The 19,295-nt window shown below is 41.6% G+C and overlaps 1 protein-coding gene across 3 annotated transcripts; it reads left to right on the top strand.

The window, feature by feature from the left end:
* The first annotated feature begins 935 nt into the window (after positions 1-935).
* On the top strand, positions 936-18,889 carry C1AH12orf75 (chromosome 1A C12orf75 homolog). 3 transcript variants are annotated; one of them, XM_069002956.1, is made up of 6 exons: positions 936-1,029; positions 8,126-8,150; positions 14,223-14,258; positions 15,208-15,287; positions 16,067-16,102; positions 17,479-18,889. In XM_069002956.1, exons 1-6 carry the CDS (start codon positions 987-989, stop codon positions 17,484-17,486), a joined length of 228 nt encoding a protein of 75 aa, XP_068859057.1. In that variant the 5' UTR covers positions 936-986; the 3' UTR covers positions 17,487-18,889. The 3 variants fall into 3 exon arrangements, with proteins under 3 accessions (XP_068859057.1, XP_068859060.1, XP_068859059.1); XM_069002959.1 differs by having other exon boundaries at positions 16,062-16,102; XM_069002958.1 differs by having other exon boundaries at positions 16,026-16,102.
* The last annotated feature ends 406 nt before the right edge of the window (positions 18,890-19,295 follow it).

Here is a 19,295-nt window from a genome sequence, read left to right as displayed (position 1 = left end):
ATCACTCATATGCATATGTGATGCTTGTACTGGTGTTTCTATGACACCTCTAAAACATCTTTCTGAGCCCTTAAGCAATTTTTTTTGTAGCAGTATTATCTATCTATCTATGTAGAGTATTTGCAGTTGTATCTAGAGGTATCCATTGGATTTCAGCTTCCTGGTCATTTGAGGAGGGAGGAAGGGTAACCAAGCCAATCAAGGTTTTAAAGTATTTTACTTCTCTGTGTGGAAGACAGGTTCGGGTTAACAGAAAGTTAATTTCTTTTCGGTAAATGAAACAAATGTTGAATGAAAATGATTGCTTGAAGAATTTGCAAACTTATCTTTCATGTTTCTCAGTGCTGCTGATATTACTTGGGGAAAGTGAATCTGTGGCTCTTCTCAACTCAATGGGTCTTCAGTTTCACCATCATGTTTCTTATAAGAAGAGAAATATGCAAACCAGTCAATAAAGACTTGCTTAAAATAGTGAACAGGACGTTATTCATAGCAGATGTAGGGTTTGCAGCCCGGTCCTGTGGTCACACCGATGTTCCCCTTGGTGAATGAGGGGCGTCCCAAAGCTCCAGTGAAACGTGTGAGCCAGGGAGCATCTCCACTGCCCGGGGAGGCTCTAGGCTTGTTGCCTGCCGTGGAAGTCGTTCGGAGTCCTGCAGGCTTGAGCCTGGGCTGAGCCATGTCTCCGGTTTAGCAGCTCCAGCCCGTCCGGACGAGGGGACAGCCCGGGAAGCGGGGTGTGGCTTTCTTTGGGGACGAACAGGGGGTGCGGTGAGGGGCCGGGGCTGGGGCCGGGAAGCGGCTCTCGGGGCCGGCGGTTTCCCGGGCGATGGGTGGGGAGAGGAGGAGGAGGAGGAGGAGGAGGAGGAAGAGGAGGAGGAGGAGGGGTCCCCGCGGCTTTATCTCCCACCCGGCTCCGCCCGCCGCCGGCTGTCTCCCGTGACCGCACCGCACCGGCGGGCGCAGCGCCGGCCAGGGCAGCGCCCATGGGCTGCGGCAACTCCACGGCCGGCGGCGCGGGCGGGCGAGGTAGGGCGGCGGGGCGGGCCGGGCCGGGCTGGGCGAGCGGCGGGGCGAGCATCCCCGCCGTGCTGGGGCAGCCCTGCGGGGACTGCGTGGCGGGGGGCGGCGGCGGGCACGCACCCGCACCCGGCGGGGATACAGCCCCCGGCTCGGGGGATGCCCGTCCGAGCCGCGGGAATCACTGCCCGCCCTCTTGCAAGAGCATCTTCCTCTCCCGAGGCTGATCCGCTTGCTCAGGGGAGAGAGGGTGATGTGGCCTGCCGCGGGCACCGGCGGCTTTCTGGTGCCCGGTTGTCGCTGGAATCACCACCTCCGACAGCAGCTGCCCAAGGCACGGCAAGCCCAGGCCGGGAGCTGGACGTAAGGATCCCGCCGGGGGTGTCAGCTCCATCCTCTTCGCTTCCCTATAAGGCCACGAATGCCACTTCTGAAATGAATTTGTGCCACATCTTCTCCTTCTGCTTGTTGGAGAAGTTGGAGGCTATTTCATGATTGAGGTTTCATGCATGTTAATGTGTACTGCTGGCTGGTGCGTCCAGCTGGCTCCCTTATTTGTTCACTGCTATTTTCAAAAGAGATAAGATCTGGGAAGATGGTGCTGTTGTGCTCTTTCTCCCCCCAGCCCCCGCAGAAAAGGAAAGTACATGGAAACTGATAAGTGGACCTTCACCCTGTAATTATAATATGAGCATTTCTCAATCATTTTTCATCCTAGCTGCACTTGGCAAACATTGCCACCTGTTCCAGTACCTTTATCAGTCTTTCAGATGCACTTGTGAGCTTTCAGCTCTTGAAAATACACAGCAAAATAATCGCTGGACCACTTAGAATTACTGGGTCCCCATCTCTTACTGTTTTGACTTGCTTTAACCAGAGCTTCCGTGGTGCCTTGGGCAGTGCTAGTCCTGACTTGGTCATGCCTGTGTGAATGTGAATGATGCTGCCTTCTCTAGGGTGTACCTATGTGTGTACGTTTGTGGGGCGTGTTGCTGGTTTACCTGTTCAACTCTGCACTTCACACTCAGAGGAGAATGTGATTCTACTATTCCTTACTTGGTTTACGTTAAATGATTGTAAGCTGGGTTTTAGGTACTATGTCTGTCTATCAGAGGCCTCTCTCATCCATAAAGAATGCACTGTGTGAATTTGCTTGAACATTCAGTGCTCTTATTAGAGCTGCCCTGTTTGCACACATGAATTTTCTCCCTTTAGTTGATTCCCACACTGCTGTGACTGGAAGTTCTTTCTGTATATGACAAGTCTAGCTTCATACCACTGGGGTGATGCTTGTTCACATCCCTTTTCTGCTTGCTGGGTAAAAGCACCAGTGCAAGTTTCAGAGAAGTTCAGACAAAAATGTTGAGTCAATTATTAGTCCATTTGTGGTAGTTTCTATATTAATGTTGCTCTGGCTGCCCCGTGGAACTTGTACCAGGGTACAAATGGGTAAATGTCAAATGGACTAACTCTGACAGAAGTATTATTTAGTGAATTATTTTGAACTCAAAGTTTGTTTAAAGGTGTCCCGTTGCATTAGAGGTAGTTGTCTTCAACAGGTTTTGGCTTGTAGATACATAAAGTATTTTCACTGAAGGTCTGACCCCTTTGATAGTTAAACTTATTTATACCATTATACATAAAATATTTGAACTTGCAGTTTTTGGTAACCTTTCACATGCTCTTCAGAAATATTCCACAGATCTCCAAGGGCTTAGCACAGGTAAAACCCAACCATGCCACATAAAACACATCATTACTATAATGGAATTATTACTGTTGCACTGATAGACCTCCCCCTATTGAATGCAGCTCTGAAAGGTCCAGTTCTCTTCTCACTTTCACCACTGTCAGTCAGAAATGAGTCTGTGCAGTCTATGACCTTACAATAAAGAACAGCTGGTAATAGAAGTAAGATGTCAGATGTCTACTATTTATTTACTTCATTTAACATTCCTTACAAAGTGTGTCTAATAAAACTAAAATTATTTTATAAAGGGGAAGGACAAGACTTACCATTTTTATTCTGAATCCTCGAGCTTTCAAGGAAAGTGCAACTCACAATTTTACCGAAAGATGTGAAGACTGTGTAAATACAACCTAATTTTGTGGCGTGCACAGCATGACTGCATCTTTAATGCTAAAGCTATGACTATTGTGTAGTCAGTAATGTCAAAGCTAGAGGTGCATAACATGTAATTAACCTGTAGCACTCTGTGTCGTATTGTATGACTAAGTACAATATTGTAGCGTACTTCACGGAATGCATTAAATGTGTTACGCCAATCCCCATTTTCTTACTCTGGTAAAATTTCTATTGTAGCCTAATTTGATTTTTCCTAAGCAGATGTATATATGGTGATAGTTCAGCTAATGATATTATCTTCTATTTCATGGCTAGAATGACATCAGAGCTTTCAGCTCTAAGGTCTGTGAGATCTAAACTAATAGACATGATCTAGAATAACATTTCAGGCTGTGGTGCAGTACTCCAGAACATCATAACTCACAGCATTCAAATGTTCTTTATGGAGTATCAGACAGTGGCAAAAAGCTCTTCAGCTGGGAAATGGCAACTTCAGTTATCCAAGTAAACTGGTGTATATACAACCTTCTTAAATTACCTAGCTATTTTACGTATTAGCTATGGATTATACTTATTTTTTATTTCTCAACTTGCTGTTTTCCTTATGTTTTGTTATCTCATTTTACATATCCTTCTTTCATGATATTTCCTGGAGTTTTAGAAGCTCAAAAATAGCTCTTTTTTTTTTCTTTCAAAAATATGCTCTTAAACATTAATTTACTTTTTTTTTTCTGAGTTAAGGCATTTCCCTTCATTCTAGCGATTCTCCACTAAAAAATTTTAACTGCCTCCTCCTTTCCGTATCTATTGTAGTAGCAATGACAGCACCTTAAATTATGGTACTCCTAGGAGGCTGTCAGTCTAGCCTTAATTTAAATATATAGAGAAGCTGTTAGTCTGTGGAAAGCTTCAAATACAGTCAAGTTATGATGAAGGAGAACTTTCACACCAAGTTTTAAGAGATTTATTAACTTCAAGTTTGGTGCAATGCCCAGGAAGACATCGTGCCATTCTATTGATTGGGTCAAGTCTGTGTAGAGAACTCCCACCTGATGAGCTGAAGAAGTAATAATTTTTCTAATTTTTGAAACAAATTGATATAATCCTGTCTGCAGTTACAGTGGGGTATAAATAGAATAAATTCATTGATAGAATGCACTTCCATATTGCTGACTGTTGGAGCACATCACAAAGGAGACTACAGTAGAAAACTCATTTTTAATCTTAACAGTTGCATGTACGTATGTATAATTTGGAGGGGATTTATTTGCTTTTTGTAACAATTTGATGTGCAAGAAAACGCCCTAGGGCACTGTCCATTAAAAAAATTAGGAAAATGTTTCGTAATCTGCTCTAAAGTCGGGTCCTGGCATTTTTTGTATCCATGTGTTTATTCATATGAGTGGTTGCCTCTCATGCTTTTTATGTTTTTCTGAAGATTTGTCTCTCGACTTCCCTCCTGATGCATTTCTCAGCACAGAGCAATATCGTCTGTGGCTATCAATTTCTCTCAACCATCTTTCACATTAGGCCTGCATTTACTGAAATCCTGCAGTGTCACCAAGAGAAGCTGCTTTTGTTCTGAAAGAGCAAAACCCCCTCTCACCTAATGGAAGATGCTTTGGGATAAATTCTTCTTTTTGATTTGCGACTGTTTAAATGCTCTCAGGGTTTTTTGAGGGATCACAGCTCCAATGCTCTAGACAGGATGTTTTTCTTCTGTAATCACTGGGGCCCAGAGCAATGTGTGGCTGAATGGGCCATGTTTATTTGCGGGCTCTACTCTTTCTTCTCCTTCTGCAGCTCTAAAATGCCAAAATGCACCCGTGGTCCTGCTGTGTAAATGGTGTGAGCAGAGAGGTCATTCAGGACAATTCAGTATTGCCTATTTTTTATGGATTTGGCTTCATGGCTACTCTTCAATCTCTTGCTGAGCTTAGGCAGGTTTTGAAAAACCAAGCAAACAAGGGCCTATCAAGACAAGGCTTGTAGGGTCAAGTGCTGCCTTTTTTTAGGCCAAGCTGATACAGTGGGAAAAAATGGACAAGCTTTTAAATCTGTGAGGCTTTTGTCAAGTCATGTATGGAAACCATCATATCTATGAGAGCACTAAGCCTTGCTGCTATGGAACGAGCTATAGAGTGTTTGCTGATTGGTGGTAAACAAGATTCTTTGGCTGAACTCCTGGCAGAAGGCACTTGAGTAGATATAAAATTGTGTTGCTCACTAAACACGCAAGAGTTAGACAAATATGTCAGTGAAGTAACGGGGTGAGGGTGAATGGATTGGACTTTACAAATAAACATGTCCCTATGAAATGAAACGTTTTTGAGTTCCTTGAGAAATAATATCTGTGTATAAGGAGTGTTCCGGCTCCCTAATGAACAAAGCCTTGTAAGCTTTTACACAGGTTTTTTGATGGTACACCTCGGTAAAATGATGTTCATTTGCAAGCTCAGAACTCTTGCAGGAAGAAAACTCCTTTGTTAACTGGAAACACTTTCAGATCTGTAGTCGGGTACCTTAGTGGTACTTGAAGGAATTTGAACCAAACACTTGTTTCACTTTTGCTGGTGAAAATGAGAAATAACCCCACTGAAATTAATGGAATCCCATCAGTGAATGTGAGGATAAACTGGTTAGCTGTCCTTATAAAAAAGTAGAAAACGATGTATTTCTTTTTAGATGTTTTTTTAAAAATTTATTTATTATAAAGGTAAAACTGATCTCTTAAAAAGTGAATTTTTTTTTTATCATACTCAGTTCTCAAAGTTTTTGTGTGACATGCATTTCAAAACCCTGCAGTGATTTTTCAGCAGCAGTACTCTTGCCAATGTCTCAAGGAAAAAAGTGCTGCCATGTGTGAGTGTTAGTGGCATATTTCCAAACACAGGTTCATGGCTGTACAGCTCTACACAAAGCCCAGGCCGATGGGTCTGAAGGACATCTTCTGTCTCCAGAGGGAGAATGTGTTGGTACCACAATGCATTGAAGACGGGCATGGCACTGAACATGGATATGACGCTGAAGTGTGCCCTGTGATTGACTGGAACTTGAGTATCACCTCTGGGGAGCGTAGCAGTACTGTAGGCACACAATTCTTCTCACTCAGCTTGAGTTTGTGTATTAAACACTCTGTACTTTTGCTGTACTTCCTGCAAGGAAGACACCTTTTTCAGATGGGTGTCCAGGGTGCTTAGACTTAGAAAAGTCTCAGCAAAGGCCTCAAAAAGGACCATGAACCTTTTTAGAGAAACTGATTTTGATTGCAGTAAGTTTAGACTAAAAATAGGAAAATCATGGCCCTCGTGCAGAACAGGCACAGCAAAGGAATAGTTTCTTCTGGAAAAAAATTAAAAATCTGGCTAGCTCCAGCTAGGCTTTTCAAAGTACATGTTGTCTGAAGTGTTGCTGATGCCTGGGCTCTGTCTAGGTGTACAGGGCGGTGCCCTGAAGGCTCATTGCTGAGCTGACTCTGGATGAACTAGCCTTGGTAGCAGAAAATGTCTCCGTACAGTGGCAGAGATTGAGCTCACACAGCAGTGCTAGCCTTCCACCTGGACACAATTAATTTGAGAGGTTTACATGTAGTGCTTCACAGATGTGCCTGCAAAGCTAAAAAGTCTCAGAAGGCTGCCTGGTGGAGTAAAGTCCTAAAGCAAGGGCCTGAGCTTATTGTGATAGAGATACTCTGTCCAACTTAATTAAGGCTTTCTGCTGATACGTACAGCCATACTGACATTTTGCTGACTCTGGAAGCAAGACTAGCCACAGAAATGTGTAGTCTTGTACAAGTCTAGTCTGTGTTGTTGCTGGGAAAAGGAGGGATAGTCACGTCATAGGAAATGGGAATGATATTACGTTCAGGAATTAGCTGTAGAGGGTGATGTTCTCTGCCATTCAAGCATTCCATTCAGGTAGACAGAGCTGGAAAGCCTTGCAAGACTATTTCTTCCTCCTGTTTAAAATAAGTATGCAGAAGGCATATTCTTACACATCAAAGTGAGATGAAAGGTATTTGCTGTTTATGTATATTTTTCAGCAGCAGAAAAAATAAAAGTTTTCCTAGAAATGAAGTATCATAGGAGAAAAAAACCCAACCTACCTCCAAACTCAAAAATTCTCTGAGATTGGCTACTGCAGTTTCTTCACAGTGAGCTCAGATCACCTTTTCCAGCTAAGTACTAAGAGGAAAGGAGAAATGAAAGGTTTTTGTAATGTCTGCCCTAACTTTTGTAATTAACAGAAGGGATAATTTACTGGTTACTCAGCTGAATTATAGACTAGCAAGAACAACATAACATTAGTAACTTGGAAGGAACAAGAAAGAGTTTGTACTTCAGTGAATATTTCTCTCCCAGCAAGAAACATCTGAGTCACAAAAAAAAAAGTCAGTCCCTTATACCAGGCAGGCAGGTGGCAGCTTTTGTCTCCAGTTTTCTGTTAAATACCAAGATGAATTAAGGGGTGGTTGATCTCCTTAGATGTCTTGGGCTTTAGATGGGTTGTGTCCCGATGTTTATATTAGTTCTGTCTAGTCGTTTTATAAAACTTTGTTTATCTGGCAGGAAGAACGAGGCAGCATTTTACACACGTAGTGCCAGCTCTACAACTGCATCAAATGGCAGAATAATCAGGCATTTGGGAGTAACTGCTTGGTTAGTTGTGCCAGCTTTGTAGCAGACAAAGCCACCAGAGGACTGAGCAAAGTGAAGGATATAAAATTCAGAAGGATTATTTTTTTCTTATGCTGCTCCCATCTTGAGTGACTGCACCTGGGCACTGGTCCACAGCAGCATCATTTTCACACACTGAGAGTCTGGCCCAGATGTGATAGATTTAAGGGATAGTATGGATAATCATTAAGGATAATCTGAACAATCTGACAGTAGCAAATTTTTGTTGCTACTTCTGTGTTGTTTAGAACAGAAAGACAGAAAAACTATTACTGCACTGTTGGTTTAGAGGATTATGCCATTACCTGGTAAACATGTTTGGTTTTTGTTTTTTTTTTCCTAGGTGCTACAGGGACTACAAAAGATGTGTAAGTACTCTACTCTACTCTACTCTACTCTACTCTACTCTACTCTACTCTACTCTACTCTTTTAAATATATAACCCTGGACATATTTTCAGTCCTACTAGCCTTACACCAGATTCAGTCATACATGATTCATCTGGCTCCTAACGTCTAATCAACACTACCAGATGTTTACTGTCTTTAGTGACAGCTTTCATCTCCACAAAACAACTCCTTGTCTTGTTTACTTTTCTACAGATTTCTTTGCTTGTTGTTTCTCTAACAGAAATTTCCTTTCTCTCCTTCTGTTGAGGCAGTTGTCTCACAGAGGTGGTTTTGTTACTTCAGACTGCCTTTCCCTGTCGTGTGCCAGTGCACCTTTTACCATAGGCCAAGTAATTGTATGAAGCCAGTACATAAATTTCCACCAGGCCCAGTGAGAGATTTAGAAAGCCACTGAGACAAATTTCCCCTCTTTGCATGAGACCCACTAACCCATCCAACTTCCTTTTCAAAGTACCCACCTTCTCTATGTATTCTCTGCATTAAAGATAGTATCTATTAGGTTGATGCAGGGTAGCAGAGGGCAGCCCTACCCATCCTGTTTTTCTCCAAACGTGCAAGGTCTTTTATAGAGCTATTTTTATTTGCTGATACAGAAGTGTACAGGCACATCTTTATTCAGCCATACATTTATTTTTCTATCAAAGGAAATCATAAAAACTCCTCCCGAGGTCTTGCCTTCTTCTATTTCATGTAATTGGTATTTGCCACCAGAGTTTGCAACTGAGGGACCTGGGAAAGATTGTTATGTTATGCAACAGGAACATTCTTCTGTTTTATTTATTTCACTTGGAAGAACTACTCTAATTAGATGGAGGAATCCTGGTGTAGAAATGAGGGCAGTCAACTCAGATAAACAAGTGGAGAGAAGAGCTTAACAACAGGCTTGTCCTTGCTATTACAGAGCACAGCTGAGAACTAACAACAGGTGTCACTTGGCTGATCAACACTGTTGCCACAGATACTCTTGAGATCTGTGTTACCTCTGTAGTCTGTTTTCTGGGCTTGCAGTGCCAGACAATAAATAAATTACAGAAGGCAATCTTGTAAGGAACCTCTTCTTGATGCAGCCTGCAGCATCACTGCCCTCAGTACTTCTGTATTTACAAACCCACTGGTTTAATTGTTATTATTTATATTTTTTATTGTTCAATTTAGATGATTTAAGGACTGACTTGGAACTGCATCTTTCTCTTTGCTTATTAGTAGTTTTAAATTTCAGAATCTCACGCACTGTTAAATTATGAATGTAGCAGTCATGTTTCTGTGCTTGAAGGAATGGGGATGTGTAGAACTGTGTTTATATGTGTGTAAGCATTTATAGAGCCAGGCTGCAGGAGTTAAAATGGAAGCATTCTACTTATTAGTGTGAGTTCATCTGTCATGTTTCAAAATAGTATTGAGATAACTTAGAAAAAAATTAATTACTAGTGCAGTCTTCAACAAAGGGGAAGGGTCAATCCTGGAGCTATTACTCATTCAGATTAAGGATAGTGGAGCCAGCCAAACAACCCATGTGAGTAATAGCATCTTCTTCTAAAACCTTCTCATCAGATGTTAGAAACACAGATCTACTAATGAGGAATGGCAGTGATGACCCAAAAGCCCTAATCAGGCATTCTAATATTTAACAAAAGATTTTTATGAAGGAAGTAAAATATCAGAAAAATTATTTTTATTTCATAGAAATGAACAAAGCAGATTTATATTAACTAACATTATAGATCCACAGAAGCTTTTTACACCTTTTTACTTTCATCAGCTAAAGCTTCTCTTTAAATGACCCCCTTTTTTTTTTTTACTGTCAAATTTCAGTCATATCAGTTCTGATCCAGAGAAGCGTTTAGGTGTGGCCATCCTTACAGCATGCTCTGATACTGAATCTGGTTATTCTAACGTGAGATTTCTCATTTCTTGACTGTGACTCATTGCCAAAGCACCACGTCTCCTGGAGTAAGCAGCCAGATGGAAGGAGAGAGGGCTGGATCCTGCTCTGAGCCCTCCTGGGTGACTGCAGGGAAGCTGCTTTGCCCTAGGGGCCTGGAGTTTCTCCACCAGTAAGAGAGGGATGATGATATGATCTTCCCCTGCAAAGCGCTGTGACACTGAGGGCTGTGTGGCGACGAGAAGGACATATGCTCTGAGAACCCATCTGCCCTCCGTGCTCCAGCCCAGAATCTGTCAGCCAGCTTCAGCCCATGCTCCTGCCCCACTAATAAAGAAGGATTCATCACTGCTAACTGGAAAAGCTTAGCTGTAGAAGTAAAGGATATGCTGCAAAGTAATGCAATGCCTGTGATATTCAGTGTGTGGCTAAGTCTGGGGGAAGATTAGTTACAGCAGGAAGGAAAGGACACAGCAGCTCAAGCCTGTTTCAAAATATTGAGAGGAAATCCATCAAATACAAATGACAGGCCCTTGTTCCCAAGAAACACCAAGAATCTGAGGAGTAGTTGTCTGTCACTTGTTCAAAGTTCAAGGAATCATTTCTGGTGGGACTACTGAGCACAGCTAGAAAGAGTCTGTGTAATGCTCAGCACAAACAGAGTCATAAAAGCTGAGGTAAGAAAAATGTGGATGGAATGAATTAGTGTGAATGCCTGTCATTTGACATTTAAAATAAGTGAGAAATGGCAGCTTCTTTTACCATCAAATGGACATAGGACTGATTGATGTAAAAGCTGACATATGAACAAAGTTTGTTTTTCAGACTTTGGGTGACAGAAAGCCTCTTGGGACAGACAAAACCTTACCAAAAGAAACACTTACTCAGCTGAAAATAGAATGCTGTTATATGGACTTGCTGTTAAATCTGCCTGTTAGCTCCAGGACTGCCCATGCTACCTGTTGAAAACCATGCTCTCAGTTTTTCTGCAGATGTCAACAGCATCTGAGGCAGCGACACAGCAGCCGATCAGCACAAAGCACCTTGGACTGTTAAGTTCCTTTTGCTGTCTATTCCTGGTGCAGAAAAGCTTATCCTAGCTTGCTCTCCCTGCAGGACTGCTGGACTCCTGTATCCATGTCTCTGAGCCCAGGAGATGTGGCAATGGGAGCACTGCTGAAACCAAAGGAGCTTCTCTCCAGCCTCACTCCCACGTGGTTGAGCGTTGCTGCCATAGCTTTGCTCCCCAGAGCCACCTGTGTTCACCCAGCCTGGGCACAGAAGCAGCACCTGCCTCACTGACTCAGCAGACACGAAACGTGTGAAATTAGTGGGCACCTTTCAAAAGGGGTCTTGAGCTCATGCCTTTTCCTGGTGTTAAAATCAAGAGTCAAACATGGTCAGAAGGGGAAAAGAGATTTTACCTTGGTATTTATTTTAAGGATCCTCAGGTGCACCATGTCCAGGTCGAATGCACCAAAATGCACACCACAATGCACACCCCCAAAAGATCTGGTATCACATTATAGGTTTTACTAATTAGCAGATCTATCAAAGATTCCCCAAGGAGAGGCTCAAGTGAGCCCCCCTCCCCAAGGAACCTTCCCCTGGATGGTTCTATGTCAGCTTGCAGAATGTGTTCTGGAGAGGACCTTGGGGTCTGGGGCACACTGATCCCTAACTACAAAGCTTCTAAAATGTTTAGTCTCTCAGCTTGACAAACAAGTCCAAGAATGTAGGCAAAAAGCACTAGGAATACAGAAGTTGTAAAAAGGTATAAAATAAAAGGCAAAAAGTCATCATGGCATCAGAGCCACCGTGTGTGAAGGCAAGAGGTGTGTGAATATGTGTAGTAAATAAACTGGGGCAGCACTCCTTCCTGAGCCCCCAGAAAGGTGTGTAAAATGGCTTCTTCCTTAAGTGCCATCACCAGAATTTTTCTTTCTTTTCCCTCTCACACTCCCATGTTCCTCCTAACTCTGCTCACTCCTTCTTTTCTGGCAGGGCCACAACAGTTTGCCCCCAGTCATCACCCAGCCCAAGAGCTGTGGTCTGTACAATCCCAGATTATTTTTGCTGTCGTACATTTGAAGAAAAAGGTATTGCAAAATTACTGCTTTGATTTATAGCTAGTAAGAGGAAAGGAAGAAAGCAAAGTGTTTAAAACCCCTCATCTGCTTAATCATAGAGCTGGATAATTTGTTTTGGTGAGAGAATTAGAGTAATGATCTGTGATGCCATATTACAAAACATTTCTGGAACAGAAGAAAATGGCCCTGTTTCCTACTAGAATATTTTTCTTTTTTTTTTTAACATTGACATTAATTTCCTGTTGGACAATATTGATTATTATTCTTACAACTCCATTTTAGAGGCTTCAAACTGTGCATGAAGTTGTCAGTGCTTTTAAAGGACTCTTTTCTCTGGGCAATGGTTAATCTGGATTACAGAAAATGTTCCCAGTTGTATGAGAAAATCAGTCCTGTGACACATTCGGTTGGTTCAACAGAAATGACTGTGATCTTTTGGGACCCAAAGTCCCTTTCTTAAAGTAGAATTTTTTTTTTCCTGAAAATGCATCCTCATTTCCACCCACTGATATACACAGGCTTTCCATTTTCTTCAGGAGAAACTGGCCCACGCTAGGACAGAGCAGCTTCACAGTCCTCAAGAAAAAATGTCTCTGCATTCTCTGGCTGAGTGCATGAGGACAGTAAGATGACTTAGGTGACCACATGGGGTGACAGGAGATGGGAAATGCCTTCTGAAGTGGCTCTAGTTCCTCGAGGAACGGGTGGTAGAAGGGCCAGAGAATGAGTCTTGATCAGTCTTTCTTGAGTGGTAAGATGTAGACAAAGACAGCAGATGAAGAGTGCTATGCCCTGCACAAATAAAATTGCAAAATAGTAAGATTTACTCCAAGCCTCTACTATTAAAAGGACCTGTGTACCCTTATTCACTGCGGTCATGCAGAAAGGATGGTTGGTAATGTTCTGCCCCTTAGAAAGAAGGTAGATGTAAGAAAATTTCCAAGTTGTAGCAGTGTTTTTAAGGCATTTGCTCCCCTCCCAGGAGGTTTAAGGCCATTTTCTTGCACTTAAGACTGCATCTTGCTGTGAGCCCTCTGCTCTTCAGGCCAAAATCCCATTGGCTTCAGTGCTCTGTAAGGGCATAGAGCCCCAACGATTAAACTGTAGGCACATCAACCTTTTAGAATAAATAAATTGGTTGCAGACCAAGCTAAAGTGCAGCTGCTGCCCCATCCATACCCAGCCATGGAAGTAGAGCTCAAAATCCAAATATTTAATCAAAGGTGGGTGAGTGATTTGTGTGAACACCGATGTTGGGATGCAGACTGAGACTGCAGCACAGGCATTGTACAGTGAAGGAGTGAGAATAAATTCCTTATATTTTTTGTATTACATCTTTCTTCACATCAATGCTGGTTGTTTTACCCCCTGCTCCAGTGCAGGTACACTGGACAGTATATAATTGGGAGGAATCAATCACCTCAGTGACTCTCTATTGATCTACAGACTGACCTGTGATTTTACCCTAAAGTTAAAGGAGAATTAATTGCCCATTTATATGGGATTAATAATAGCATTAGGTTTGCAAACAACTGAATTTAGGAATTGCAGTGCCTCATTTTATAGAGAGGCCCTGTAACAGCTTCTGGCTTCTATAATAGCTGCTGTGAAAGTTTCTCTCTCTTCATCCCAATCGCATGCCAGCACAGACACCCAGTCCCTTTCAGTCATCTTTTGGGGGAATAGCAGTTCAGGCTTGCTCCTGTTACATGCAGAGCCTAATGCTCCTTTTATGTGGGGAGTAGTGTGGGGACTCAATCAGGAAGAGTATAAATTCACCTGTTTCTGCTCCCAAATCTACTTTCAGATGTCACTGGTGGGGGTCATAAAAAGTAAGCTGCATCTTTTCTCAATCTTTTCTTCCTCCTGTACATTATATTGGAAAATGGTCTTTTTTTATATACCTGTGTGAGTACTTTGTTGAATGGTGTATGTCCTAAATTAAACTGGGTTAAGTAATAGTCCCCTTCTTCCCTTGCTCCTGAATTTACCCAGATGGTCATGGAGCAGCTGAAAGAAACAATCTGCTAACATGCTTTTTATCTTTCGGTGTTGCAGAGCAGAAGAATCCATATCAGATGATGACAAAAGGAGGTAGGTGCTCTGCTCAGCCAGGGCTGGCTTTATTTGCAATAGGCTGCAGTGAGTTCTGCCCCCAGTTACATATCCATTCCCTCCTCCTAACTCCCACCAGCACCAGCAAAGCAGAGGAGAAACAAAAAGAGAGGAGGAAATCTCACACAGAGTCAAGTATTGACGAGTCCACCCAGCCTGTTGCTGAGTTGGGAAGGTGGTAACTTTGTGGCAAAAAGAGCACATTATCTCGCTGCTGCAGGTGGTGCGCTCAATAAGGGCCGGTGGCCTCTGCCTTCACACCAACAGTGCCACAGGAGATGCCATTAGCACTGGTGGGAGATCTCTGCTGGGCTGGAAGTTGAAGGAAGTGTGAGTCTATCATCAAGAAAATTAGAAATTGGCTCAGAACCCCAGGAGCTGGAGGAGGTGTGATTAACTCACCACCTAACAGGGCAGAGCAGTGTAAAGGGAGCCTCTGCAAGGAACTCCTGGCACAGCAGAGGCTTTAAGGACCCAGTTTTTTACCTCCCTGCATCTGTCCCTGCTTTTCATACAGGCCTTTTGTAGCCAGAAAGTATCCTCTGCAAGTCCATGAAGGGGAGAGGGTTGGGCTATCAAAGTACCTAAGACACTCTTGCTCCTTACTATTAACAGTGTTTCTCCAAGTGCGACCCTAAGCAGGGGGAGGAAGGTCCTATTTATTAATGAGGTCAAAGCACTATTTAATTGGTGTGTGTTGTTTGAAGTGAGGTGCTTTGGTGGTGCCAGTGCTGAACATCAGTGTCAGATTAGCTCTGTCCTCAGCTCGATATATTCAGAAGAAGCTGGGTGGGTGGAGTTTGTTATCACAAGACTGTTGGGATCTAGTGATCAATATCAGGAACCTGAGTGAAAAAAATAGCTCCTTTCACAGGGAGAAGTGTGCCAGTTGAGCTCTGATGTGCCTTTAATGGTTTCTCTGCACCAGGAACTATGGTGGGGTCTACGTGGGCCTGCCGTCGGACGCAGCTGCCATGGCTCCCAGTCAGACGAAAGCTGCACCCAAAGGTACTGGCAGCTTGTGGATTGCATTTCTCCTCCTTTCTGGGGTTCATTTGATCTACTAGGATGTACATCCTTTAAAAATCAATTATGATTTCAGGCAGACTGGCTAGCCTTGAAGCCTCTTAAGGCAGTGGGGCTATTTATATTTGTCAAAGGGATTGTTCCCATTTATTTAAAATTTAACACACTTTTGCAGAACGATCCTAGAGCAGATGATGACAGTGTAGGTACATGGTCTTCTGAACAGCTTCTCCACACTCTGAGTGCTCTGTGAATTGAAAGAAAACAAAACCCTGTTAGGACTAAGAGGCTGTGATAGATGCACTTGCAGAGCCACAGCGCTATTTTTAGTTTGGAAGGTATTTACTTGCATTGTGGTGAATTCCAGTAATAACAGTAAGTGCTTGCTTTCAGGTTTATTTCTGTTCTTACATGAAACCCAGCAGAAACTGTTTCTTTTCCATGTTATATTTTTGAGCAGTGGGGAAAAAGCATTAGATTTATAGCTATTTAATTGACAAGTCATAAACATATCATTATGAAATAATGTAATATTCTTTTGGTTTAACACAAAAAAATGCTTCTGTCACATATGTACAGCACAGAGCTTAGTCACTGACTGGTGCTTCCAAAATTTGCTGCAAAACAAGAAAATGAAAAACAGGAACATTATTAACCAAAATAAAAGTAGCTGGTTTTGAAACAGTACTAACTTTGTTGCATTTTTTTTTTTTTTTTAAGATTTTAACCACCTTTGTCTTTTGTTTTCTAATTAAGATTAGAAGGAAATAAAGACATCAAGATGCAAACAGCTGGAGGTACAGTATGTTTTGATTAACATTGTGTGCTTGGCATGTATTTGTTGAACAGGGACAAGGTAGCAATGCTCCCTATGATGCTCTAAGTTGGTCAGGGAACCACCAAGTTACATCTCCAGCTGCATCACAGCTTCTAAAGGCTGGACCAGGGACCAGTTCTCAGTGGGTGCTGATATAAATTAGACAGTGGTAAAGTTGTCTTCTTGGTGAGGATTGAGAAGCAAGGAAACTCTCTATTACTTCATTTGGGAACAAGTAAAAGTCGAATGTCCTTAGTGGTACTAAGACCTCCCATGAGAGGTACATCAACAGTGCTTAGATCAGCATCTGCAGAGACAAAGATTTTTCCAAGAATGAGGATTTTGCAGTTAGAAAACATCTCCATTTTCGGGAGGACTTTGAGGACCGGTGTGTCACCCACTAAGTAATGTATTGGAGCTTTCCCCTTGCTGTGGGAATACCTGTGGGGGCTTCATTTTCCACCAGCTAAAATAGGACACTGAAGATTTATAGGGTCTATTCCTGAGTAAAGAGTTTTGACTAACTAACTTTAAAAAAAAGTCCTTTATAAGTTCATGTCTGCAGAAAAAAGAAATGAAGTTTCTGTTCAGTAGTTGAACTAAATGAACATTGACAAATTTTGATAGGGAACTGTTTTGATGTCTATCCAGTGGGGAACTGAAAATTATTAAGCTGCCAACAATTTCCATAAGAAGCAGAGCCCTTTCCTAATGTAGGTGAAGAGCCAGAAACAATTTTGACTGGTCCCAGTGCTGGACACAGGCCTTGCAGAGCAGAACACATATAGTAAGTGTCTTTATTATATGAGTGGTTAAAGCCCCACGGACTTTTCTAGGAGCACTCTTAAACAGGGAGAACTTCAGTTGGTCTTCACAGCTAATTTCAGTAACCTGGCTGAGATGTCTAAGCTAGAAACACCATCACCCTTGACCAGAGCAAGGCTCAAGCACCGTCTTGAGGGTGCACCTTTCCATCTGAGGTTCATGAACAGAGGCTGGGTTACTTAGGTCCTTGTCTAGGTGCTTTAGTTGAATGCCTGAGGCTGGATAGAGTCAATCACTTGACATTTTTTGCTATTTAGAATAGCCAAAAGTGCACTTTGCCTTCATTCACACAAGACCAGAGCTTAGCTGCTGACTCAAGTCCTACACAGATGAGCAGCTTCTAATTTACAAAGGGTCCTCTGAGCTCCACAAGTTTATGTGCATGTGTGTCTGCAGTTCATGGACTACAAATCTCTCAGCTTCTAATGACAACCCAGTTCTATGGTTTATGTATAGAATGTTCCTGTATTGCTTTTCTACTAATGCTTTACCAGTCTACCTAAATCTGTTCCTTTCTCTTTTTTTGAACAGTCTACTAAGACCAGTTGCCAGTGCTTTAGAGAGAGATGTCTTTGTGCTGAAGAATTTGATATTTACACAGCCTTCCGGAGAGCAAGAGAGATCAGAGCACCAAAAAATCCGAACTGTTGCAAGTTCCAACTACGGGTAAAGCTTAAAGTACAGCGTTGAATCAGTTTCCTATGATAGTTGCATTATGGAAACCTCCTGCTGTTCTCCCGTGAAAGATGAAATTAGTGAACTCATGGTGGATGTTTCTGCACAAGAGCTAACTTTGATGATCTGCAACTTATTTCTCTGTGGCCATATTGCAGACTCCATTAGCTATCAGCTACGCTTCATATATTTTCTCCAACAATTTTTGATAGATTTTATATAGAAAACCATCACTACTATCCACTCAATAGTTTCTATGGTAGGTTCCTGTAAATTAATTGTTATTTTACTTCAGAGTAATATATTTGACAAGTTTGCATCTTTTTGGGAATATTGTAAATTTTAATATTTTTGCTGTGAAAACTTAAGAATAGGATGAAATAAGCATAAGGCCATAAGGTTCTTTATAATTATTGCTGTCACTTTTATACCATGATACAAATATTGGTGTTTAATTTTCACCTTGGAAAAAGATATTGCTCAAGGAAATTGATTCAAATAAGAACAATATACTTCATCATAGTATTTATGTGTCTGTTTATATTTTTCTTCAGCTATATCTCTTTTATAAAGCATTACATGCAAAAAATGCTAAAGAAATGAACTATTATGTGTTCCATTCCATGTAACAACAATTATATGTTCTTGCATAAGGAAGAAGTGATAGTATTTTTAGAGATAGTGGGACTAAACTCCAGTGCTTCATCCTCCTAACCTGTAAAGGATTTTTGATCACTATTAGAATTTTGTATCCCTGACTCATCTGTAAGCATCTCCAGTATGGCAAATTGAAACAGAATGAGTGTTATTACTACTTTAGCAAATTGTTGAGGTTTTAAAATCCATTAAGTTAATAGCAATTGTGAGTTTCACACAGAACATAAAACTGATTGTACATTTACATATGGCTGAATGAGTATTTAAATTATTAGCCTTTTGCATAATTCGTTAGTCAAACTCTTTTTAATGGGACTTGATATGCCATATACTTTAAATAAACAAATAAACAAAAAAAAACCCAATCTGCACCATATTAATATATTACTGTACATTAATGACCATTTTTAAAATTAAAAGAAAAAAAGCAAAACAGAAAATGTGGCCCTGAAGGAATAAACTGCTGTGAACCATGAAATTCCTGCCCTTTTCCCTGATATCTATTATGACCAATGAACACCACTGACTATGATTTCCAGTAACTTGTAGCTTTGAATTTTAAATAGTGGTAGTTTGATGTGAGGCTTGAAAAAAGAGATATTTAAAAGTATTCCTTGCTTGTCCTCTTTTAATTATTTGTGACATTATTTATTGCTATTCTCTAGAAATCTGCTACTTGGGTTATCAACGATTTCAGGCTTCCAGCTCCTGAAGACAAACATGCGTCTCATTCTTGACCGTCGACCTCAAACAGAGATGAAATAAGCTTGAAGATTAAGATGTGGTGTTAAAATATCTCTCAGTGTGAATGAAAGTCTGTAGATTATATCTGCAGAGTCTTGTTCTAGCAAGGCAGGCTGGTGAGGACTCAAGTCGCACTGAGTGATAAACACTCAGGCTTTCTTCCTAACTGCTTACTATAGCATGAGGGTATAATTTCCACTCTACATGTTCCACAAATGGCCTAAATGGTTTGCATAGCACAAGTCTATTTGGTACAAAGCAATTAGGCCCAT

This window comes from Aphelocoma coerulescens, chromosome 1A (genome assembly GCF_041296385.1).
Source record: "Aphelocoma coerulescens isolate FSJ_1873_10779 chromosome 1A, UR_Acoe_1.0, whole genome shotgun sequence".
Taxonomy (NCBI): Eukaryota; Metazoa; Chordata; class Aves; order Passeriformes; family Corvidae; genus Aphelocoma; species Aphelocoma coerulescens.
The sequence above is the reverse complement of the archived record's forward strand: the minus strand, read 5'-3'. Positions and strand labels throughout refer to the sequence as shown.